At 43.5% G+C, this 25,539-nt stretch overlaps 6 protein-coding genes across 6 annotated transcripts; 3 read left to right on the top strand and 3 right to left on the bottom strand.

Annotated features, from left to right (window-relative positions):
• Positions 1 to 10,434: 10,434 nt before the first annotated feature.
• Positions 10,435 to 11,666, top strand: NCS57_00669900 (Aa-trans domain-containing protein; the record flags this gene model as incomplete). The annotated part of the gene is made up of 2 exons (XM_053056580.1): positions 10,435 to 11,595; positions 11,640 to 11,666. 2 exons carry the CDS (start codon positions 10,435 to 10,437, stop codon positions 11,664 to 11,666), a joined length of 1,188 nt encoding a protein of 395 aa, XP_052912775.1.
• A 2,556-nt stretch (positions 11,667 to 14,222) lies between these two features.
• On the bottom strand, positions 14,223 to 16,118 carry NCS57_00669800 (HET domain-containing protein; the record flags this gene model as incomplete). The annotated part of the gene is made up of 1 exon (XM_053056579.1): positions 14,223 to 16,118. One exon carries the CDS (start codon positions 16,116 to 16,118, stop codon positions 14,223 to 14,225), a length of 1,896 nt encoding a protein of 631 aa, XP_052912774.1.
• A 483-nt stretch (positions 16,119 to 16,601) lies between these two features.
• On the bottom strand, positions 16,602 to 18,750 carry NCS57_00669700 (Ldi domain-containing protein; the record flags this gene model as incomplete). The annotated part of the gene is made up of 4 exons (XM_053056578.1): positions 16,602 to 16,877; positions 16,929 to 18,308; positions 18,373 to 18,641; positions 18,693 to 18,750. The coding sequence occupies 4 exons, from the start codon at positions 18,748 to 18,750 to the stop codon at positions 16,602 to 16,604; spliced, it is 1,983 nt and encodes a 660-aa protein (XP_052912773.1).
• Positions 18,751 to 19,234: 484 nt separating this feature from the next.
• NCS57_00669600 (Aldehyde dehydrogenase) lies at positions 19,235 to 20,985 on the top strand (the record flags this gene model as incomplete). Its single annotated transcript, XM_053056577.1, has 4 exons — positions 19,235 to 20,246; positions 20,329 to 20,413; positions 20,468 to 20,526; positions 20,576 to 20,985. The coding sequence occupies 4 exons, from the start codon at positions 19,235 to 19,237 to the stop codon at positions 20,983 to 20,985; spliced, it is 1,566 nt and encodes a 521-aa protein (XP_052912772.1).
• Positions 20,986 to 21,720: 735 nt separating this feature from the next.
• NCS57_00669500 (uncharacterized protein) lies at positions 21,721 to 22,865 on the top strand (the record flags this gene model as incomplete). Its single annotated transcript, XM_053056576.1, has 3 exons — positions 21,721 to 22,030; positions 22,092 to 22,167; positions 22,220 to 22,865. 3 exons carry the CDS (start codon positions 21,721 to 21,723, stop codon positions 22,863 to 22,865), a joined length of 1,032 nt encoding a protein of 343 aa, XP_052912771.1.
• Positions 22,866 to 23,248: 383 nt separating this feature from the next.
• Positions 23,249 to 25,235, bottom strand: NCS57_00669400 (HMA domain-containing protein; the record flags this gene model as incomplete). The annotated part of the gene is made up of 3 exons (XM_053056575.1): positions 23,249 to 23,348; positions 23,410 to 24,436; positions 24,494 to 25,235. 3 exons carry the CDS (start codon positions 25,233 to 25,235, stop codon positions 23,249 to 23,251), a joined length of 1,869 nt encoding a protein of 622 aa, XP_052912770.1.
• Between the last annotated feature and the right edge of the window lie 304 nt (positions 25,236 to 25,539).

The raw sequence follows: 25,539 nt of genomic DNA, 5'->3' as shown, positions 1-25,539 counted from the left end.
TGCACTCTCGACCAAGACCCATATAAGCTTAATAGCTAAAAGGGGCTCTTTTCGCTTTTCCTTTTTTACTTTTTTTTCCTTTTTCCCTTAGCTTTAGGATACTTATTAGAGTTATTTAGCTAGTTATTAATATACTTAGCTAGATTATTATATTATCTTAAAGCTTTATCCTTTAATAAAAAGACTAATTAATTAGGTTAATTAGTCTAATCCCTACTTGGCTTTTTATATAATTAAGCCTAGAAAAGTAAAAGGCTTTTGCCTATATAGCGGTCAAGCTATATATATATCTCTATAAAGACCTTATATTAATCATAAGTAATAAAAAGCTCTTACCTATATAGTAGTTAAGCTAAGTATATCCCTATAAAGACCTTATATAAATTATAAGTAATAGAAATTCCCCCCCTAAGACCTTACTATTAGAGCGACTAATAGAAGATCCCCTAAAGGGATAAATATTTAATTAATTAACCCTATTTAATAAGATAAATTAATATAAATAATTAATATAAATAGCTTCTATAATAGAAGCTCTTAATTAAGATAGGTGCTCCCTTAGCTAAGCCTCTTAGATAATAATATAGATAATAATATAAATATTAGAGGAATTATAAGCCCTATGCGCTAAATAAGAAACTAATCGCGAGGAGATAAGGAATTAGATTTATACTATCTAATTAATAATTATAATACTAGCTCTAATATTATAACTACTAGAGCCCCTAAATATAGCTAGACCTAAACCTTAATAAAGCTCCTCGCTAAAATAATTATTAATAAAGAAGAAATTAATCCTCTTAGACCCCCTATAATTTAATAAAACTTAATAAAAGTTCTAGGCCTAATAACTCAAAATATAAAATAAATTATATATTAATAACCCTACCCTTAGTAAATTATTAGATTAATTTACTTATATTTACTTTAGATTAGCCGAAATGCTATAAGTAATAGCAATAGCCTTTTTTAAAAAAAGAGGCTTAAATTAGTAATTTAAGCTAAGTGAATTTATAATATACTTAGTTAGCTACTATAGGGACCTAAATATTAAGTAATAAGCTCTTAGCCGGCTAGAGATAATAAGATAAGGAGATAAGGAGAGCTTTATATCTTTCCTTCCTAAGTTTAAGAGGGAGCTTATAGATAATAAAGGAGCTAGCTAGGTAGACTTAATATAAATTAATGCCCTTAAGTATATAATTAACTAAGAGCTTTATTCCTACCTTATAGGTTAGCTTAGTTTACTAAAGATATATTTCTCCTTTATTAACGCGCTATAGAGCCTTAGGGCTAACTTAGAAGAGCTCTACTTCTATAACTAAAAGCTAAGTAATTAATAGGAGTAGTAATAAGGCCTAAGCCCTAACTAAGAATAACCTAGATAGAGGTTATTACTATCAAAAGAGGTATCTAATTAAATAAATTAAGAACCTATAAAAGTTAAGAGATATAAATTAAAGCTCCTAGATAGATAGAAATACTATTAATATAGCGAGGTTAATTATATTATTATTTATTATACTTAATACTAAAGAAGCTAGTAAGACTTAGAAGAAGTAAGGAAGCCTAAGTATAAAACTAGGGCTATAAGGAGTAAGCTAAGGAAGAAGAGGGACTAAGACCTAAGTAATAAAGATAAAGCTAATAGCCTAAGTGAGGTAGCCTTAGCGGAGGAATTAAAAAATAAGTAGCTCTTAATTAAAATTACTATTAGGAGTATTAATAGGCTTAAGCTAAGTAGGAAGAGCTAGAGGATTAAATAGATAATTAACCTTTTTATATTAATATAGGGATTAATTAAGAATATTACTTAATAGCCTTTATTAATAATAGATATTTATATTATAAAATAATTACTAATACCTTTACTTATAAGCTATGCCTATTATATATTCTTATTATTTTATAAATACTTAAGTAAATAAATATATCCTCGCTAAGTGCTATTAAGTATATAATATATATAAATATAAATATTAATAGCTATTATAAGAAATAAGTCTTCTTTTATATTATAATAAGCTAAGAAGATAAAATTATTCTTAGATAAACTTAGATAGATAAAGAGGATATTATTATTTAGCCTATAAGAGGATAACTATATATAGGCTTATATAACTACTAGGTAAATAAATAAGACCTTAAAAGCTTTTAATAACCTAATTTATTAGGCCTAATTAATATAATCTTTATAAGTCTAATTTAATATACTAAGAAATAAACAGGAAAATATAATAGCCTAAGGGTATTTTCTATAAGCCTCCTAAATATTAAAAAAGCCCTTATATTAAAGAAAAGATTAGATCTAAGAGAAAAGCTCCCTAAGTATTACTATAAGTTCTTAAGAATATTTAATTAGAAGCTTATTAATTAATTATTATTATATTAACCCGGTATTAACTATAGGATCTTATTAAAATAAAGGCTTAATAAAAGGGAGAAAGAGCCCTTTTAGGGCCCCTTATATAGAATATCTCGCGAGGAATTAATTATTCTTAGAAGAACCTTAATAGAGTTACTTAATAAGGGATTTATATATATTAGTAGCTCTTTTGCCTTAGCCCTTATTCTCTTTATATAAAAGCTAGGGGGCGGCTTATAGTTTTATATAGATTACTAAGGTCTTAATATAATTACTAAGAAAGACTAATACCTATTATTACTTATTAAAGAGACTTTAAGGGCCTTATTTAAGGCAAAGTAATTAACTAAGCTAGATATAATTATTATCTTTTATAAGGTATAAATATAAGAGGGAGATAAGTAGAAAATAGCATTTTATACCTAGTATAGCCTTTATAAATAGCTAGTTATATTATTTAGCCTTATAGGCGCCTTAGTAACCTTCTAATAATATATTAATTATATGCTATGGGATTACCTAGATAAGTTCTACTTAGCCTATATTAATAATATCCTTATTTACTTAGATAGGTCCTTAGCTAACTATAGGAAGAAGGTAAAGCTAATCCTTTAGAGGTTATAAGAGGTAGGCCTATAGATTAATATTAATAAATATAAATTTAAAACTAACGTACTTGATAAGCAAGCGCCGCAGTCATGTAAGCGCCGCACTTTTTTTAACCCCCTCTATAGTTATCGCGATAAAAACACCATAAACCATGTAATCAATTAAAACTACTCACTATACTCTTCCCCAGACGTCTCAATCACTACCTGACAGGTCCTTGCATTATGGCCGGGCTTACCGCAGACACCACAACGCCGAATACCTGGTCGCGCTGACCTTCCTTGACCACCACTCCTCGACGATTCCGCCACCACCTGCGCATCTATATCCATTTGATCAATTGCTTGCCTTCCTTCCTCTACCGTCATTACTCCTCTTTTCTGCAGTCTAGTCCTTTTTGCCCTCCGGCGCCGGCTTAGTATCTCATTTGCCTGTCGAAGGTCTTGGACCTCTGCCCTCATGAGAGCCATCTCATGCATAACTGCCTTTGTTCCCTTCGCAAGAGACTTTAATGCTTCAAGAATTGACTCTGGAGAGCTACTTTGATGCCTTCTAATCCGTCTTTCAAGGTATTCAGACTGAGATTGGGCCTCAAGCACAGTCTTTGGGGTCTTTGAAGCCCAAAGGGTCGATGGTTCAGCTGCCTCCTCAACCGGCGTTGGCGTCCGCAGCTGAACATCAAGCTTTGAGACCACAGTTTCTGGGTCAAGAGGAATAAGGCCAGCTCCTTTAAAAGCCCCCCTGATATTTGTTTCCGTCATAGTGGCCTCGTGTGCTGCGTGGAAGGCCGGAAAGAACTCGGTCTTTGAAACGTGGGTTATAGAGCATCTGATCAATCGCTCTATTTCTCGACCATAAGCTTGCTTTTAGCACGCTAAAGCACCCGACGTCAAGGGGCTGGAGTAGATGAGAGGAATGAGGTGGCATACAAAGCCGGATGATCTTATTCTCCTCACAATATCTCTCGAATTCGATAGAGTGGTGACTTTCGTGGCCATCAAGGATCAGAAGACGATAGCGACTATTTGATCGTTTGGCTGTGCATCGGTTAAAGTGTTTTAGCCACTCTAGACCGGTCTCATTATCGGTCCAGCCATTTTGGGTCGTCGCAATAGCCCAATCGCCCGGGAGGTTGCTTTCTCGGTACCAGTTGGCGAGGTGATATTGGCCCGCACCGATGATAAACGGCTGGATCGCCCAGCCTTCCGCATTAATCGCTTGAATGACCGTAATCCATTCCCGGTTTCCAGGCTGCACTGATTTTGGCTTTGAACGCCTTTCTGCACCTGTGACAACCATTCCGCTTGCAATCATGCCCATAAGAAAGCCAGTCTCATCAAAGTTATAGATATCATCTGATCGGATGCCGTACTTCGCGATTGTATTCGCCACAAGCCGAAACCAATCGCGGATAATGGTTGGATCTTCGCACTTGGCTCTCTGGTAATCGTATTTACGAAAGAAACGCGTCTTAAGGTCTGGGTGCCGCTTCACGAAGTTATGAGCCCAACGCGTGCCAACTGGTGGCGCGTCGCGGTCGGCAAGCAATTGATCAGCCATTTCCTTTCACACCACGTAGCCGGGTGGGGAAATCCTCGCGAATCTAGATCGAGAATAAAGTGAATAAGGATCTGTTCCTCTAGATCAGATAGCCGACGTGATTTCTGGATGGTATCGCGTCGAGACTGGATGCCTTGCTGGCGGCGACGTAGTCGTCGCTCATCGACTATATAGGTGCTTGCGGCGCGTCGGATGCTTAGTTTTGGGTTATTTTGAAGGGCCTGAAGGGCAAGAAGGGTTCTAGCTTCAATAGTAATAGCTGGCATATTAGGTTGTTGAGAATCGATTGATCAAATGAAAAGTTAGGTGTAAGGTAGAAAAGTGCGGCGCTTACATGACTGCGGCGCTTGCTTATCAAGTACGTTATAAGTATTAAATACCTTAGATTTATTATTAAAGCTAGGTAAAGAATTTAAGTTAACTTAAAGAAGATAAAGGTAATCTAATTATAAGAGTAGCCCTATTTAGTTAAAGAAATTAGAAGGTTCTTAGGCTTTATAAACTATTATTAATAATTTATCCTAAGGTTCTCTTTTATTATATTACCTCTTATAGCCCTAATAAAAAAAGAGGCTATATTTATTTAATTAAATAGTTACTAAATAGCCTTTAAGGAGCTTAAAGCGCTCCTTATTAGTATACCTATGCTAGCCTAATAGGACCCTAACTAAGAGATAATCCTTAAGATTAACTCTTCTAGATATATTACTAAGGGTACCTTTTTATAAGTAAGGGAAGATAAAGTCCTCTAGCTAATAGCTTTCTTCTTAAAGAAGAATTTACTTACTAAATATAATTATTTAATTTATAATAAAGAGCTACTTATAATTATCTATTATTTAGAATACTAAGATATAGAATTAAGGAGTATAATCTTTTTCCTAATCCTTATAAATTACCTTAACCTCTAATACTTTATAAAGAAGTAATAGCTTAGCGAAAGGTAGGTCTATTAGGTAGAGATATTATCGCGGTTTAATTTTATAATCTAATTTTAATTTAATAAAGAGGCTATTATCTTAGATATCCTCTTATAATAAGAGTAAGATATACTAGAGGATTATAAGGATAATTAGATTAGAGGCCGGTACCTATAGCTCTTATAGCTAAGTAAAAAGAAAGATAAGAAGTATTTAATTATAAGGGGAAAAATAAGCTATATTTTAAAAGGTAATATAGATTAACCTAGAGATTAAAAAGTAAACTAAGATAGATAAATTAAGAACCCTTTTATTAATAATTAATTATAATAATTATAAGACTAAGGATTATAATAATATAATTAATATTAGCTAATCTATAAGGCTATATAATAAGGCGAAAGGCGGCTATCTTTATAGTAGGGACTCCTTATTATATTATTTAAATACTTAATTAATAAGGGAGAATAGCTCTATTAGTATAAGTAAATATAGGTCTTAAGCTATAAGCCGCTTTATATAAGGATTATCTAAGATATATATAATTCGATGCTTATTAGTTACCTAGGATAAGATATATTAAAATCTCTTATTAGTAAATAGTTCTATTAGCTAGGGCTTGACTTAGATATATAGTAATTTATGCAGAATTATAATACTTATAGCTAGAGTATTATCTAGAGAGAGAAATACTATAGCCTCTTAAAGCTACTTTTAATCCTAGACCAGATATAATTAGAGATATCTATTAATTTTATTATAGACCTCTTATTAGCTTAATTAAATAGTTTTATAAACCTTATAATTATTATAGATTATCTCTTAAAGAATATTATTCTTAAACCTATAAAAGAGATTATAATTAGTATTATTACTAAGACCTTATTATAATGCTTTATCTAATACTATAGTATCCCTAGGGGAATTATAATAGATAGAGGGACCTAATTTATAAGTTAAATATAGAAGAGGCTATATAAGCTACTCCGTATTTAACGGAGGCTATTAATAGCCTAGCACCCTAAGACCGATAGAGCTATAGAGAGGGCTAATTAGGAGGTTAAGAGATATATCTATATCTTTGCTACCTATATATAGGATAACTAGGATAAACTCTTACCTATAGTAATAATAGCTATTAATAACTATTTAGTAATATCTATAAGACTAAGTTTATTTTTCTTTATATATAGCTATAACCTAGAACCTATTAAGATTAATAAATAGCTCTAACTAGATAGGAAGTCACTAGTAGCTCGGGCTAAGTCTATTATCTTAAGACTAAAAGAAGCTACTAAATAGGCATAGGCCGCGATAGCCTTAGCATAAGAGCGATAAGAGAAGAATATAAATACCTAATAGTAATTATCTAATTAGTTTAAACTAGGAGATAAGGTATAGTTATAACTCTATTATATATATTTAGATTAACCCTCTAGGAAGTTTAATTAGCTCTTAGCTAAGTATATTATCCTTAAGACTATTAGATTATATACTTATCGCCTTAATACCCCCCTAGGGATTTATAATATATTTTATATTTCCCTCTTATAGCTAGCTATAGATAACCTATTGCCTTCCTAGTAGTCTAATAATTATTAGCTACCTATTATACTAATAGATAATAGCGAGGAATATAAAGTTAAGGAGATCTTATAAATTAAGAAGGTATATAAATAATAGAAAGCCCTAGTGAAATAGATAGGCTATATAAAGCCAATATAGGAACTATTTAATTAAATAGTTAATATAATAGCCTTAATATACTATGAGGCTTAGTATAGTAAGATAGGGTTTAAACCTCCCCCTGGAAGAGGAGAGGAGGGGGGTATTATAATACGCTGAGCCCGTGGGGGTCTCGGCTTATACTCTTAACTAAGACCTATATAAGCTTAATAGCTAAAAGGGGCTCTTTTTGCTTCTCTTTTTTTACTTTCTTTTCCTTTCTCTCTTAGCTTTAAGATACTCGTTAGAGTCATTTAGCTAGTTATTAATATACTCAGCTGGACCGTTATATTCTTAAACCCTAGTTTCATTATAGTTTAAGATATAGTCTAAACTAATATTGAGTTGGGGAAAATGAGTGCTAAGCCGTTTTGGGCCGTTGGGCAATTTCTTGTACGTAGAAAAAGGTCAGAGGCCGCGGCCTCTGATCATCATCATAATCTTCATCGGTCATGACGAGAAAGGGGAGCTTTAGGCTTTCTTCCTCGGCGTAATCATCATTGCTATCAATTGATTATTTGCCCTTAACTATTTTCTATATTATTGAGATCACGAGACAGTGCGTGAGATCCCTCTTTTGAAAAGGTCACGAAAGGGATACGCGAAGATCTGGCTGTGTGGTGTGGTGTGTTCTGTTTCTCCAACAAAATATTTTTCCTCTTTATAAGATAATTAAGACTAGAATAGTAGTCCTTAAGACCCTCTTTTATAATAGTAGACTTTTAAGTAGCTTTAATAAGTCATAATAGCTTTATTTTTATATCCTCATAACGAGAAAGAAATCTCTCGATTTAATATTTTCTTAGGTGCTTATTTAGATTAGGCTAGGCGGCGATATACGCGGCGAAAGCATATATTTCTTGCTTTATTACTAGGGAATTTATATCCTCGCGATTAAGGATCTATTATATAATATTATTTTCTTACTTAAAGCTTAATTTCTGATATTTTTTATATACTTTATGTATCTTAGTTATACTAGCGCGGCGGTCTCTTAATATTATCCTTTTAATCCTATGCTTATGAGAGGTAGCGTAAATACTGATTATTTCTATATCTTCTAAAGCTATGCATATGAGATACTCTTTATTAGTCTTATGAGAAGCTATATTTAAAATTAGAAGTTAATTAAAGCGATATTGAATTTTTGAGAATTAATTATGCTGAGATATGATGATGTAATTAAGACGTGATAATGCGGGCGGGGTTGGGGGGTAGGCGGTGTTATGGTAAATCACGTTAGAGATCGGGAGAGGCGCTGCGCGTCATAAACTGCTATAATTTAACAGTTGCTTATTAGTGGCGTGAACAATTGCCGTTTATCCAGCGCCAAGAGTTTATCAAGCGCTAATACTGTTGACCGCTAGGATATATCCTGGGCCTCCCGGTCACTCCATTAGATGCCAAGCACGACCATCGAGTGCCAAGAACGACCATTGAGTGCCAAGAACGACCATCAGTCAGACCAAAAAGACGGTGAGTCTCCTTGCGAACCAGTAATATTTCACAGAGGCCTTGATCAACCACTCACTCTATTTATGGGAACCACGCCAAGTGGCATCTTGCCACAGTCCAGGAGATATTTATCGTACGGGGTTATCAAGTGACGTGATATGAAGGCTACCTCTGAAGTCACCAAAGTCGAGCCTTTTACGACAAACAGGAGATACCGTATTATCTTTGCAAATTCGGATTTGACGGCGTAGTCGCTAAGGGAGGGTTATGCACGCTTCATCCATAGGCCAGATAAATAGATACCTATCTGACCCCTGCTTGCCTTGTCCTCTTTTGACATAAGCGCGCATCTAGGAAGCAAAAATCTCTAATAATAAGGAGCTTAGCTACTAATCTCTTATGAACCTAATGAGCAGCTTTGACTTCCTACTGAAGCTTAGTTAATAGGCAGGCTTGCCTAAGTCTGCCTTGCCGGACGCGCCGGCAACTCCGAATTTACTGAGTAAATACGGCAGACGCCGAGAAGATCAGGCATGTGGGTATGGAAAAGTCAAGACTCGGGATACCCCACGGTCTGCTCAGTAGCTCGATGTACAGTTATCATCCCACCACGGACTTAACTCGCCTTGCCAGGTCTCATCGTGTCCTTCGCGTCTCGGATTTCGAAGGGACTTGTTTCTTGGAATAGGGCCGGGGCAAACGGACGACCCCCACTCGTGGCCCCTCTCACGATCGTGGAGCCAAGAATCTCCCCACAAACGCCCTGCACACCAAGAGTTTTGGAAGGGCGGGAGGCCTGACAGAAATGCCAAGAGAGTCTCGAATTAGCTTCGAGTTACATGTCATGTCAAAGCTTGCAACAAGCTTTGACCAAGCTTTTTCTGTGACCAACATCTGCCGTCCTCTCGGAACAGTTCTTTAGTTGCCGCGGGCCTTCTGTTTCTAGGATACGTTCGGGGGAACATTATTCTTCGATGATTAAGAAGCACAGGCCATGAGTGAATTGTTTTCCATCGCCGTTTCATGGAATCATCCATGTCTCTGCGAAGCCAGCCCTGTAAATGCGTATCACCGTATGGACGACTTCCCGAAGTGGACTATCAACAATCCTCGCGTCGGCCGTCCGAAGGTGTCAACGATCCAGGGTCTATCAGAACTAATTCCCGCAGACCCTATCCAAGGGTCTCTATGGGTCAGCAAAGTCTCTCTCGCGGATGGTCTAGGTTGAGTTCGCAAGCGATGGCCCTTTTCCTGTCGAAGATCTCATGATTAAACGCCGGAATATTAACGATGTCCGGTATCAAACATTCCATTTTCCGCATTCGTAAGGGACGTGCTGGCCTCTTGGTTGGTCCAGTCATCCGGGAAGATTCGGAGGTTATTCCTTTGGAGCATTTTGAGCACCATGATATCACCGTGGAGAGATTTTGAAACTCCTGTCAGCAGAGAATATCCTTGAACTCGAACATGGCGCTCAATATTGAATTGGCCTTCATCGCCCTACATCTCTTGGACTATATATTACCTCAAGTCTCACTGGTTTACTTTTAGTTATTCTTATCCTCACACTCATCTCCGCTCTCAGATGCGCCAGTGAAACAACCTTCTTGGAACATTTATCGCTAAATAAGATTTCACCATCAACACCTTTACACCTCGGTCCAGGAGACCAGTAAAGGCTCTCAATATACCAAAAACCAACAAAAAGTCACCGCTTAGACCAAACACTTTGATCTCTTACCGAACGAAAAAAGATACCCATTGGAATTTTCACACATATCTCACAACACCACCAACGACATGATGTCGGAGAAGAACGAGATAGCGGAACACAGCCAAGGAGATCACAGCGACACTACCGACCATGAAGGCTTAGACCACAAGCCCGCCTACCTCGATGAAGCAGAAGTAGACGTCTTTGGGGGTGAGGGTGGAGCGAACTTCCGTACTATGGGCCGCTTCGATACCGTCTTTGCCCTCCTCACCAACCAGTTTGGCCTCGGAGCACTTGCTCTCCCTTCAGTTTTCAAGACTCTTGGTCTTATTCCCGGTCTTATCACTCTCGTCGGCGGAGCCGCCATCACTTACTTTAGTGGTGTTGAGATTTTCTGGTACTACTTGGCCCATCCCAAAGTCACCAATATCGCTGAAATGATGAAGATCGTGGGAGGCCGCCCAGCAGAGATCTTTACTGGTATTGGCCTATTATTACAACTTATTATGACGGCTGCCTCTGCAGTTGTTACTATCTCTATTGCTTTGAATGCCATTAGCGAGCATGCTGTCTGTACTGTTGGCTATATCGCTATTGCCTGCATTCTTTGCTTTATCCTCTGCATTCCCCGGACTGCTAAATTCTTAGCTCAGTCTGGCCTCCCTTGTATCCTTAGTATCCTTGCCGCGTCACTTTCTACTATGATCGGCCTCGGTATAAGCAACCCTCCAGGAGCCCTAGAAGGCTGGAAACCCGAGATTGAGCTTTTTGGAACTCCTACCCTCCGCGAGGTCTTCAACTGCGTTCTTAAGATCCTCTTTGCCTTAGCTGGTAACTACGCCTTTGTTACTTATATGGCTGAGATGAAGAACCCTGAGAAGGACTTTATTTACTCTCTTAGATGGTTGATGGGTGCATCTGTTATTTTCTATGCATTCATCGCTATCGCTGTCTACTGCCTCGCTGCCGAGTTTACCGCCTCCCCTGCTCTTAGCTCCGCCCCTATTATTGCTGCTAAGGTAGCCTACGGACTCGTCCTCCCCGCTATATTAACTGACGGTCTTGCTTGCGGCCATATCGGTACCAAGTATGTCTATATTACTATTATGCGCAAGATCAAGGCTCTTAAGGAAGTTACTGCAAATACCCCTAAGTCATGGGGTATCTGGATAGGTAGTAATGCTGCCTTCTGGATTATTGTCTTTATTCTCTCTAACACCATTCCTGTTTTCGACTCTATTGTTGCCGTTAGTTCGGCTACTACTTACGCTTGGTTTACATATGGTATTAGCGCTTTCCTCTGGCTGCACCTCTATAAGGGACGCTACTTTGAGAACTGGAGGAGTATTATGCTGTTTACTGCTAATATTGGCTTTATTGTTTTCTCTTTATTTTTAAATGGTGGTGGACTTTGGTCTTCTATTACTGAACTTTTACATATTTTTGCTACTTCCTCTAATATTCGAGGATGTTTTAGCTGCGGTGATAATTCTTTTATATAAGATAATAATAGAGAGATATTCTTTAGAATTTAAATAAATTAGATTAAAACTTAACGCTTAAGGTTAGGAAAATAAGAAGAGTTTAAAATACTTTTTTTAATTAAAGCAAAGTCGAAGAATTCGTCTAAATTTCGGTCCGTCTCATGCCAAGTTAGAGATAATACCTTTAGCTGGGACCCTTGGCCCATTGAGTAGCATCTCAGTTGGAGGATTCGAGTGGATGCTGGACTTTTTTATAATTGCTCGGGAAAGTGGGTAGTGTGCATGGGGAGAGGTGCCAACATCGTAGGGAAAACTTTTGTCAAAAAGGTCGCATTTTTATGTGATATGGAGCTCATACAAGTATATGCAAGTAGTATGGAGCTGATTGAAAAGCGCAGAAGGCTCTTTCAAATACGCGATGGCAGGAAAGGCTTTAGTGGTGTATGGGACGAATAAGTCAGCTAGACCAACAGTGATCATGCTGATTATTCGACCGAAAAGATGAAAATGAAAAAAAAAAAACATAACGATCAGGCCTTCCTCCCATAAAGTATTAAACCACGATAGAAGAAAGTCGTCATGGATGGATCCGCTTTCTAATTGTTTATCCAAGGCACGTATAGTTTCCTTTCTACTAGACACACCTATCAAGCCCGAAACCGATTATGCCATCGTTCTTTATCCCCTCCGGCGGTCAAACTCTGTTGGAGGCCTACCCTGCCTCCAGGCGACGTCAGTTCACTTTTGTTTGGTCAGACTATCGTATCTGATGCTAACTTCGCAGTTGAAGCGATGGTGTTAGGAGTGTAGAAGAAGGATGCCGACAAGGGGGCTGGGCAATGGAGATGAGGTGGTCCGTCAGGGTTTGATCTCGACTTCTCTGTGCAACCTGCTGTTGGAAGTGTGGGCAGAGGAGGTCAATTGGCCAGGCATTGAAAAGGGCACACATAAACCAACAAACCCGCTCGCCTCAGGTATAAGTCTCCCAGAGGACCAAGATTGCGAAAGTTGAGCCGGGTTCAGAAGTGACCACGCAAAAGATTTGTTTGAAGACAAAGCTGAGCGCAAGCTACTGAAAAGGCAGCATTTGTCCAAAACGATTGCGGTGATTCGGCAAATACCCACTTCTGCGATTCAGCACCGCATTGAAGGGAGCATCCACAGCGCCTCAGAACCCAAGTCATCATTTGATTGCCCTTGCCTTTTGTTCAGGCTCAAGCGATCGATGGAGCGAGCACCTGCGAGATCGAGAAATAGCGAAGTTTCCCGATGCATTGAAGAAACCACTGAGTGTGCTGGTTTAAGTAGATAATGAAGAAGGAGCGGGAGAACGTGGCCATTTCGCGATGCTTTTCTTCTCAAGATTTGTAGTTTCTGGCCACGGATGTTGCACAACTGCCAAGGCTTCTGCTGAGGGTGGTTATAAACGTCTCCTTGAAGATCGTTGTTGTGGTGAGAAGAAAGAAGACAGAAGACAGAAGGTGTGGGCACCAGTCCATGCAACTGAACCCAAGGGCCAAGGTAAGCAACAACAACTCCTTTAGACATTATGACGCGCTCCAGACCTTGCCACCGCTTTTCTCTTTTCTCCTAGACTCTTTCATTAGATACTTCATTATAAGTGACTAAATCTAGGTGATGATATTCGACATCCGCGGAAAAGGATCCAAATCTCTCGAAGCAGACACTTGGCGGTCCATACTTTCCAGGACGATTGAGATCTAATTCAGTCAACTCTGCCCAAGAATGGAGAAGAGGGATCATTACAATATCAGCTTGAGCCCAGTCGTAGTGCTAATAGTCATCGGAGCTCAATGCTAGAAAGGATTGGTTGAGGAACGAAGTGCCGCCAGTGTATCAAGACATTGCCGCGGGCCCTCCCGCGTATTCTACTGAGCAGGTACTGGCAGGATAAACAATATATTAGTATCTATGAGTTTAATTCATAAAAATCTAGCTAATAGAGGCTTTCTTACTACTATTTTAACATATCTCGACTCTGCCTGTTCGCACGTAGTAAGAGATATCTCTAGCAACCTAAACGACCCTGAGGAGCAGACGGTGGGTAAAATCTTAGAATCATTGCCCAAACTTCTAGGAAGAGACGCAAGGTAGCACACGTTGCCACCTCTGTGATGAGACAGTGGCGTGGCTTTTACTTATACTATCTAATGTTGCGCTTACTTACCGTCTTGAGGCCAGCCTGAGCCCGGCATAACAGCAGGTTCTTTATTAAGACAGGATATGGTCTTATTTGACCACTGAGTGTAGTAGAGGGAGATAAGTACTCGAGAAATTTTGAATCGCGGGCCATTGCCCAGTTATGATCTAACGTTATCTCATGTCCAAGGGCGGGAAAACGCGCATGACAATTCACGCGCAGTGTGTATTCATTTGTTGTAAAATGAATTTGGCAAAAAGAACTTGGGCATCCTCAATGTCACTGTCTCTGTCCTTGTACACGCACAAGCTGGCGTAGCCCACATCATGCGCCCAACAACACTATCCTTCCGAACAAGCAAAGCAAGTCCATTCTTGTGCGAGAAGCGGTAATGTAGTTGGGGAACACGATAAGCCCTTGCAAATTGTAGCTCTGTCGGCAGGACGAAACTGGCGACCTTGTGCGCAAAGATCCTGTGGCACCCCATGCAGGTGATGCCCACCGTGTAGTCGTGCGGCGCGCAGTGGGTTGTGCCAGAACCACTAGAGTTCTCGGCTAGGATGCTCTGTGTACCTCCGGACCGAACCTGCGAGAGTGATAAGGCGTCTGCGAGCCATTTTACATCGTCTTCGCCCTGTATTGGCCAGCGTGGCAGGGTTGGTTTGTTGAAGTTCCTCGTCAGAGCTTTTTGGAGACGCTGTACTTCTTTTCTAGCCTCTAGGTTTTTCATGACGATCGATGGTACCGCCCCATGCGTCCTTTGCATGGCGCCAACAAAGTCTTTGACGTCTGCTCCATCGAATTCCAGAGCCGTCTTGGCTGCATATGAGAAGCTAAGCAAGAGATCGTGCTTGGTCAGTTCTCTGGGCTGCCGAACTACTGACACAACGCCTATCTCTTGGAGATTCATAGAGAGAAGTTGACCCATGTCATTGAACCGAGTTTCTCCATCAAGGACCGGGGCATGCCTCTCCTCTCCTAATGACCAAGTGAAGACGTCGGAAAATGCGAACTCGGACCAATGACCAGGGCCTCTGGGATCGCCCATCTCCATAAAGGGTGTCATGAACAACGGAGACAAGTCTCCGGCTTTTAAGCACTCCCAGGCGACCTGGTAGTATTCCGTCTTGAAGTCAGAGGTCATCGGAGTGGCTGAGCTCACAGGGACTATACCTCTCAAGGCATGCAAGTAGTCCATCTGGTCTCGGCATCCCCTCTTGCTGAGGAGTGTAGAACCCATAGCAAAGTTGACCCTCTTCAAGGCCTTTGCCTCTCTCAGTGCTCCAAGACTCCATGGAACCTGGTTTTTGCCATTCTTGCCCTTTTTGCCCATTTTCACTTTCGCCTCCAAGTGTTGGACCTGAGCATAATGCCTAAGCTCCACGTTCCAGACGTCATACAGTCGATTGAAGAACGCAGGGTCGTCCAAATCGCCGAGATATGTGCAATCGCTTGTCATCATTCTGACACGCCCGCTTCTGATGAACTCCATAGCAGTCCAGACACGTTTGAAGTACTGCGAGTTGCACACAGAGATGACGGCATCAAGGCGTTCTGGCGATCTTTCCTTTCTGTACAGCTGTTTGACCACGTCTGAGTCGATATCGCCAAAGTAGATGATCGTCGTCTCGGCCGTGGTGAATAGCTTATGCATGATGCGAATAATGCTGTTCTTGAGGGTGTCAGACCATTGAGGGACGCTCAAGTAGTCAAGCCATAGTTCGCCAGCCGTATCCTTGGCCTCTTCAATGCCTGAGTAAATCTTGGTCGAGATGTCTAAGACGTTACGTGCAGCCACTGGGGTCTGCGGTACCGTCTGTCGTTGTTGCTGCACGTGGGAGATGCTGGAGTCCCAGACATGAGATACCGCCGAGAACCTGACTTGGTGCTCTGCCACGCAACTCATATGTCGATCGAAGAAGAGGATATCGCCCTTGTGAGTGGGCACGACAATGCTATAACTGGGGCTGTGATTGCCTGGGGGCTCCACGCGGAACGTACGAATGAGAGCATCGTCGGTGAATGGCTCTTGGCACAGCAGACATCGTAAATCTGCTCTACCAGGCTCTCGCCATAGAGTCTCCAGTAGCTGCTCGCCCTCAGTGATGTCTTGTGCTGAAGCCATCGTGAATCTTTAATAGAAGTTAGGAAATCAGGTGTATGAAGCTGACGTGTGAGGGGTTTTATTTCCTGCAAGCATGACTAATAAATGCTGTCTGACCACCGGCTGAATGCATCTCGATCCTGTAGGTTGGTCCGTGGTCACTGACCCTTTTGTGAACTTGGTGGTATTCCCAAAAGTAGTCATCAGTCAGAATAAAATGGAACACAGTTATTCATACATACTCAGTACTTTTAGAAGCCTCACCAAGTTCACACAAATACCAGCTTGGTAAGCGACGCCATATTTGCCAATCAGAACGTTTTCAAGGGATGAAAGGCGAGTTAGAGCCCATAAGCGTCGTCTGACGTAGAGAGTAATACATGTAACCACGCTTTCACAATGAAACAAGGCCGTGGATCTTACTTGTACTACCTAATGCAAGGCTTACAGACCCTCCTTGGAGCGTCTTGAAGTCACTCTGAGCCGAGCGCAGCAACAGGTACTTTACACAGAGCGGATGTGTAACCTTGTTCGACCACTAACTGTGGCAGAGAACGACAGGTTACCCTCTTCATCAGCAGTGACCGTCTTCCCCTGACATTCGTATTGTCCGCCAGGCTCCAAACGAGAAATGCCCAGCTTGAAGACTCCGTCATCTGCCGAGGGATAAAGGACGAGCTCCAAGTCCTTGGATGTATGCGACCGTGCCTTAGCGACCAAAACACCTGGGTAAGGAACTTCAGACAGAATTGGGCCGTTCAAAGCTGTCTCCGATGGTCCCTGCAAGTTAAATGTTAGCTTCTGGTAGATGGACTAGTCACACCTGCGAACCTTTTGGACCATGCGGTTGTAAGCTCTGGGGCGAAGCAGAACCGCTGTCAAGGCCGCGTAGTTCATGAGAGTTGAACATTTGGTGAGATCAAACGACTTAGCTCCCGATGAAGTAGTCAAGAGACCCCATTCCTTCTCGAGCTTCTCAATCGCAGCCGATTTGAGCGCCTCCTCGCCATACTCCGCTGCGCCAATAGCTACTTGCGAGAACACGGCGTTGGCGCTTGACATGTAGTTTCCAGTGTCAATATTGTCGGCACCGACCAAGCCTGTCATGGAAAGTTCTTTAGTATCCTCATCGAAAACCACATTTTCCTCTCGGACGACGGCCCAGAGTCGACGCGAGAGATTGCGCAGAGGCCCAGAGCCCATCATGACGACAGCTAGGTCTCCAGCAACACCAGCAATGCCGGGGATTGCGAAACCTGTGAGCTCGGAGCGGATAGTCAAGACACTACCACTAGTCTCGGTGAAGTTGGTGTTGAGTGACTCCTCGAACGAGGGGAGAAGCATCTGCGTCGCCTTGGTCCCAAAAACACGGTCGTAAAGAACTGCACCTGTCATTCCCTGAAGATTGCACATGACGTAGATCCAGTTTGGCTCGCAGGGGATGAGGAAGTAGGGGCTCGACGACCACTGTCTAACTAGAGACTCTTGCAGATCATGAACGCTATACTTGTAGCATCGGTTGTCGGTGATGTGAAAGTTGAGGCTCCCAGGCTGGGTGTATCTGTAATCTCCAGTGTTGGCCGTGTAAAGCATGACACCATGAAGGAGAAAGCCTGTGACCATGATGTTGTCGTGCTGAACCGGGTCCCAATCTAGTGAGAACTTTCCAGCTAGTCGTTCCCACTTCCAGAACTCGAGGACCTTTTTGGTTAGAGACCTTTCAATGATTCTCCGAAAGGCCTCTGAAACGTATCCATGCACATTGGGGGCATATACTGCCTGGTAAAGCCCAAGGATGTACATCATCTGGTATATCTGGTATCGTAGAGCTGACGTCTGGAACTGGTCGATAACGGTGAAGCCAGACCAGTCGTCGAGATCCTGAAAAGCCTGATCGAAAAGGAATTGAAGCTTTCGAAGAGCTTCTAAATCAAGTTCTTCATCCTCTTCTGGCTTTGACTCTCTGGCAGCAGCCTCGTCCATCCGAGCGAGCTGCCGTGGGATGATGACATTTCTAGCTTCGCGTGTCTTCAGGCCTCTTATCCGTTCGGCACTTGCAGACCGATTTGCATACGCAAACATTGCTACAAGACCGCCAAAGGCATAGAGGCCTGCTGACTCCCAAACGGTATCGGGCGTAACGGCGTATGCGCCTAAGATGGAGAGCCCCCAAACGAGGATGGGAAAGATAATGGCGCCAGCTCCGAACCACTTTTCAGAGTCAAAATTAGCATATAACAGCAAGGAAGGGCATATTGAAGGGGGTATAACTGACTGCGAACAGGGCCGGAGGAATAGCGGCTAAAGTAAGAACAAGAAGTATGTAGCCTAACGGATTGGCGCTGGCGAGATATCCTGCGCCAGGGAAGACAAGCCCAAGGGCTGCGGCTCTATAACTTGACCCAATGCTAAGCCATGATTGGTAATAGAGAACTGTGCCAAGACAGGCTGTTGTAATCCAAACAGTGAGTGTCACAGCCTGGACATTCTTGCGATGAGGCCCTGTGCCGACATTAGGGGGAATCAACTCCCGGACGTAAGAGCCTAGAATGGGTTTACATTAGGAAGAATTGTAGTATGATCTGCTTAGCATACCTGTTGGCCCTACGACCCTGGGGTTTTTGCCAGGGTTTGAGGTCGACTTGATGCTCATTGCGTGGTTCGGGCAATGCCAAAAGCCTCGATGGGAAGACAATGGCGGGGATTTGGTAGATTGAGCGTGGAAAAGTAAAAATATCTTCCGAGGTCTGACTAGATCTTATCTAAAGTACCGTGTTCTTGGCATTACACGCAGGCCTCGGGCTAGAGTTACCACATTATTACTGATACTCCCGGTCGGAAATGATATCTTAATCTGACAAAGAAACCTGGAAGTTAAAATTAGGTAGATCCGACCCCGCACCGTGAGAGACTAGGGCAGACGGAAGTTTGTCGAGGTTTGTCGAGTCAGAAAAACATGACAATGATTGAGGGGCCTTGGCTGGGGAGCCCAAGGTCAATACGTCAATACTACACTAACTCGCTACGAGTTCCATCATAATGTCAAGAGCCTCGGTGAATTTTCCTCATTCTTTCACCTTAATTTACCTCTCTTCTTCTCGTTCGCCCATTTCATCTCAAATCGTTACCACCTCGAGATGACCACGTCCTCCACAACAAGACCCTACGCCTCTCTCCAAGAGTGCAAAAACACTCACGCACAATTGACGGAGACGTTTTCGACCGGAAAGACAAAGTCGCTGCGATGGAGGAAGTGGCAGCTCAAGCAGTTTTGGTGGATGTTGGAAGACAATCAACGAGCCATTACAGATGCCCTTGCTGCCGATCTCAGGAGACATGAAATGGAAAGTCTAACATCCGACCTCCTTGGACTTAAAACCGATATCCTGGAGCACCTGGATCATCTCGAAGAGTGGGCGGCCGACGAGCCTGTCAAGTCGGCAGGCTTCATCATGGGAAGGCTTGGTAAAGCGCGTGTCCGCAAGGAACCTCTTGGCGTCGTCTTGGTCATTGGAGCCTGGAATTTTCCCTTTCTCCTGACACTGCAGCCCGTGATCGCTGCTATTGCGGCTGGTTGCTGTGTATTGATCAAGCCCTCGGAGCTGTCCGTCGCGTCCCAGGACCTCATGGCTGATTTGGTCAGCCAATACCTTGATCCCGAGGCTATTCGTCTGGTCATTGGGGGACCCCAAGAAACGACAGGCCTTCTTGAACTCAAGTTCAATCACATTTTCTTCACCGGCTCTAGTAAAGTGGCTAGGTATATTTCAGCGGCTGCTGCGAAGCACCTCACGCCAACTGTACTAGAGCTAGGAGGCCAAGGTCCTGCTGTCGTGACGAGCAAGGCTGATGTCGACCTTGCCGCCAAGTGCATTGCCTGGGCCAAGTTCCTCAACGCTGGACAGATCTGCCTTTCCGTGAACCACGTCTTTGTGGACCCCGATATTCATGACGTCTTTGTACAAAGGCTGGTCTACTGGACTAACAAATTCTCAACTTCTGGGCACATGTGCAAGATTGTCAACAGGCGCAACTTTGACCGCCTGGCCAAGCTTCTAGACGACTCAAAGGGCAACGTGCACCAGGTAAAAATGGACCAGGAAAGCAGTATGATTAGCCCGGCAGTCGTGACTGGCGTTGATATGAAAGGTGAGTGACGGCTTTATAGTTCCTTGCAAGACCAAGCCTGGTTGTAGAACATATGGAGGTACTGACCTTGATCCTTCCCTAGATTCATTGCTCAGTGAGGAGCTATTCGGTCCTATCTGCCCGGTCATCAGAAGGACGTACAAGGATGCAGTTAGAGACATTAAAAGGCAAGGAGAAGCGGAGATCTGTTTTTAATCGTTGGTGCTAACCTTTTTGCACAGTCTACCCCACCCTTTGGCCATCTACATGTTCAGTAATGAGCCCTCTGAAGTCGAATATGGTGAGAACAAAACGGTTGGTATCATCACTTTGACTGATACAATGTCTAGTCCTTGACAATACAAACTCGGGTGGCATCACCATCAATGATGTACTGATGCACTACGCTGTGCCCGGGGCGCCATTTGGTGGCGTTGGAGAGTCGGGGATGGGATACTACCACGGAAAATACGGCTTCATGGCTTTTACGCATCAGAGAACGATTGTTGAAATTCCATCCTGGCTGCATAAGCTGACTGGGGCCCGGTATCCCCCCTATGACGTTGGCAACAAAGGCAAGGTTACGGTCAAGAATCATCTAGGTTTTCGTCGAGGCGAGTCCATGGAAGATCAAATTGTTGGTAGGTCGAACCGGTGGGCCAAGGCAGGTATTCTTGCGCTTGTCGTGGCAGTGGCCCTGTATCGTTGGAACTCTGTGGAGACAGCTTTGTCGTGGATATCTCGTGGGTTGAGTCAATGAATATGCCTCTTATTTAGATATTGGCTGCTAGATTTACCATTGCTCTATGTTAGAACTTTAACCATGACGTTCTCGGTGGCCTTGTAATACGCTGAAAGACCTTATTCATTACTTCAAAGATTCGCGCAGATGACCCTTGTAGGCTTGTTGCATGTGGACTCAATCCGTTTCCCATACTGGACTCACCATGTTTCGCCCTAAAAATGTGTATGTTCAAGTTAATGCGAAGGAGTTCACAGTCTTACACGATCTAACTCTTGCTGCTTTCGGAATCTTAATTCAGATAAAGCCTCTCTTTGGACTGTCCACAATGAGCCGGTTAGAAACTGATCAGGTCATGACCTCCGTGTCCATCACTCTCGATCGTGTTGCAACCTACGCCAAAGCTAATTGAACTTGCCTTGGGGCGGTTCATGGCCCTGCCCGCAGACTGATTAGTCTATTGGTCAATGATGAGGTTTTCTTGTCACCCTTTACTGACTGGGGGAAGAATCTACTGCCATGCGCAAAGAGGTGTCCGAAAAAGTGGTGTCAGGAATATCTGACATCGGTAGATCAAACATACCAACAACGTATTCCAACCCCAATGACATCACCTAACGGTAGCTGCTGCTAACAGCATTGATTTGGAGTTCTTTCTTCTTTAACTTAGCTTCAATAGGCCGTGATGATTAACAATGCTGCAAAAAATTGTTGTCCATCTCACTCATTCTGACCATCCTCTGTCACATCACCATGTCGCAAGTGGGCGCAAGTTTCGACTCTTTCGTGTCTAAGGCTGAGACCCTTATTCACAATTATAATCTAGAGCCTTGGGTTGTTCCAGGTCTCGTTGTCTCTGGCCTTGGTTTTGTGTATGCTGTCAACAAACACCTGACTCAACGAGCCCTTAACCACGGCACCAAGGCGTCCTTTGACTGGAAGAAAGAAATCATTCTCGTCACTGGTGGATCTGGTGGTATCGGCGGCGCAACTGTGCAGCAGCTGGCGAGTAGGGGCACGAAGATTGTCGTGGTAGACGTTCTACCCTTGACATACAAGGCTCGTGAGTTGGCCTAATAGAAGTATTTACTTTACTACGTTAAGCTCACTAACAATGCCTCTAGCCTCTAATATCCACTATTACAAGTGTGACTTGACGAACTACGAGCAACTTCAGATTGTAGCTGGAAAGATCAGAGAGTAAGTCTCGGCGCTCTCGTCTCATGGGGCGCTAAAGCTGACAACCAACTAGAGAGGTCGGAGATCCCACCGTAATAGTTGCAAATGCTGGCGTGTGTCGTGGCAAGCCGGTTCTCGCGGCCACTAAACGAGACATTGAGCTGTTTGTACCCCAAATTCGCCGAGTTTGGTGCCCTTCACTAACCCAAAAACCACTCGCAAGGACCTTTGGAGTCAACACGATAGGTCTCATATGGACTATCAAGACTTTTCTTCCCGCCCTGGTGGCTCGAAATCATGGACATCTCCTCATTGTTGCTTCGCAAACCGGACACATGGCGACCGCGGGTGCGACCGACTACTCGGCCAGCAAGGCAGCCGCCATCACCATATATGAAGGCGTTCATAGCGAGATCAAGCACGTTCACAAAGCCACTGCCGTGCGCGTCTCCTGCATATCGCCTAGTCACGTCCAGACCAACATGTTCACGGGCATCAAGTCCGTGCCGGGCATGTCGAGCATGACAACGGATTACCTCGCGGACAGAATCACGGGGATTCTCTACGGAGGGAATGCCAGGAATGTTCTGGTTCCCGCGACCGCATCTGCTTCTCCTTGGGTTCGTGTGTTACCTGACTGGTTGCGAGTCTACATGCAAGACCTTTCATCCAGTGCCTTTACAGAGCTAAAGCCGCACGATCCTCTGAAGGGACAGTAGGGAATGGAATTGAAAAGGGACATATAGCTAAGGTCGGAGGCCCTGTGAGAGAAGGGGATATTAGCAATTTTGGTATGACACGTAAATAGTGTTAGATAGACAGAAGGAAGGGCATCTACTTCGATCAGTATCCATGTACGCTACTCGTCGTTTGGACCCTCGATAGCTACCACAATTTGCATAAAAACTAATATCCAGGTTCTTAGCTGTCGGTATCAGGTTTTGAAATTGTCGTTAATTCATTACTTCAGGTACTCCGTGATACAATGGTTGATATCGCCATGAACACCACTGCTAGACGCGCATGACTCGCACATATATAGTCAACAATAGACGTTACATATGTAGAATATTAAAGTAAAACCTGATCAATCAGACTATATCTACTCAGAGAATGCCAAAGCATTGCTTTCCCTTCCAATCCTCGAACTATTCAAGAGAACAACGGCACTACTAAAGCCCATGCCCAGGCTGAACCAAACACTAAATTTGATGAGTTAGTGAGTATTCAGAAAGAAAATGGGCTCAATGACATATCACTCACGAAGACAAAGGCTTTGTAGAACTAATAATACCTGAAGCCCAAAGGAGTGAGAGTCCGTTGTAAGCTGCTGCCCACCACATGTTCTGCGAGACAACTCTAGCAGTTCGCCGTGATAGGTAGATGAGAAAGGGAATGTGTCTCAAAAACTCCGGACCCGACTTACGGTTTCCGGTTGTGAATGGAGTTAGAGTCGCATCTGCGGCATCGAAATCTCCAAATGCCATCTCTCGGTCAGAAACGCAGACACTGAAAGACGCTGACACGAAACACGGAAGGTCATTGAGGTTGTCTCCAACGACTAAGACTGGCCCGTGACGACGAAATCGGGCAACCACCTTTGCTTTGTCCTGTGGTAGCGAGTTGGCGAAAACCATGTCGGCGTCTATGCCCACTTGGCGCGACACGGCAGTTGCGGAGGCAGCATTGTCGCCCGTGATCATGCCAATATTGATGCCCATCTTCTTCAGCTCCTTTATGACGGGTATGGCCTCAGACCGAACCACATCTTCAAAGACAAGTACGCCGACTTGCGTTCCGTTGATGGCCACAACAACTGGGGTGGTAACGGCGCACCTCAAGTCCGCAGGGATACTGGCAAAGTCAACTTGGACGCCCAATGTTTCGATGAACTTGCGGCTCCCGATAGCTAGGTGCCATTTACTCGACGAGATTGAAGAAGTCACATTGCCTTGGACCCCACGACCGAGCTCATGCAACACTTCAGACACGAGCGCGAATGGAGTTGTTTCTGTGGGCGGCGGGGCACCTAGGCTGTCCATCTGCCGAAGGCTCTCGCGGACTATAGCATGCGCGACTGGATGCTGAACATCCTTTTCCAGCTCCCAGATAGCTCTCCAGATGAGAGCGCTCTGAAGTGACGGATATGGTGCAAGGGAAACGTATCGGACGCGTAGGTCGCCGTGTGTGAGTGTTCCTGTTTTGTCGAAGAGGAGTGTTCGGACGCTTGCCACATCCTTGAATCGACTGTACGAGGTAACTAGCCGGATGCCAGCCTTTGACGCTCTCACTATATCAAAGCGTTAATTACCAATTTGACTCAACGCTTGCACTGGTGTCTACAAACCTGTCGCTAGCAACTTGCAAGTGGGAACACTCAAGCTCAAGGCACAAGGGCATGCAGCCAACATGATGCCTGATGCCCGTCCAAGCATCTCCGTCAAGTTGCCTTCGGGTAAAGAGTAGCCTTGTGCTGTACATACGGCAGCCGCAAAGACAATGATGGCTGTAGTGAAGTACTTGGTTGCACGGTCGATGCGCGATTCCTGGGGTTTGAGTTCCCCAGATACGACAGATTCCAACATCGCACCCAACCGTGTAGAGAGATCACAGGATTCGACTGCAAGAACCAGTGTCCCGTGCTCGACACGGCACCCAGCGAACACAGCATCGCCGAGACGAACCGTTCGCGGTAAGTTTGAACCGTTAAGCCAGGCTTCGGTGATAAGAACTGGGTCTGAGCTGACCACAACGCCATCGGCAGGTATGTGCTGTCCCTGGAAGACGACAACAAAATCACCGGGTGAGACCATGTCGATGGGTTCCGCAATGGGATCCTCCCCGCTAGCATCACGGCAGACTGTTACCGTAGTTGGAATCAGGTTCACTAAGGGCGAACCGAAGTCGAGGCTACGCTGAGTCAAGATAGTCTTGAGTAGCCGACTGCCCAGTACGCAAGTAGACAGGATCGGAATAGAATCCAAGGCAGGATGGTAAAAACGATAGGTGCCAGCCTGATTATCCGTGCAGCCCCGAGAAATCCCCTGCATCAGTGAGAGCAGGATACCAAGCGAGCCAAGTGTCGACATATCGGGTTTTCGCAGGTGCCGTATTACACGCGCTGACTCGATATGAATACCGGAACTAGCCACAAGACTGGCAGCAACGGCTAAACATAGGATGAGATCGATAAAGGGATCAGACCCAAGGTGCAACATGCTGGACACACAATGAATCAAAGGGATCACCAGCGACGCCAGGGCCGAGATGGTGAAGGCACGTCGCCAAGCCAGAACGTTACGCCTCCTGTTGTCCAATGGCGCCTGGATCGAGGACAGAAGGCCGGCCCAGCCATGAGAGTTAGACACAGGGGCGGAATCGGCGCCATAACCA

This window comes from Fusarium keratoplasticum, chromosome 5, assembly GCF_025433545.1.
Source record: "Fusarium keratoplasticum isolate Fu6.1 chromosome 5, whole genome shotgun sequence".
Classification (NCBI taxonomy): Eukaryota; Fungi; Ascomycota; class Sordariomycetes; order Hypocreales; family Nectriaceae; genus Fusarium; species Fusarium keratoplasticum.
Note: the sequence above shows the minus strand (reverse complement) of the source record. Positions and strands in the feature narration are given on the sequence as shown.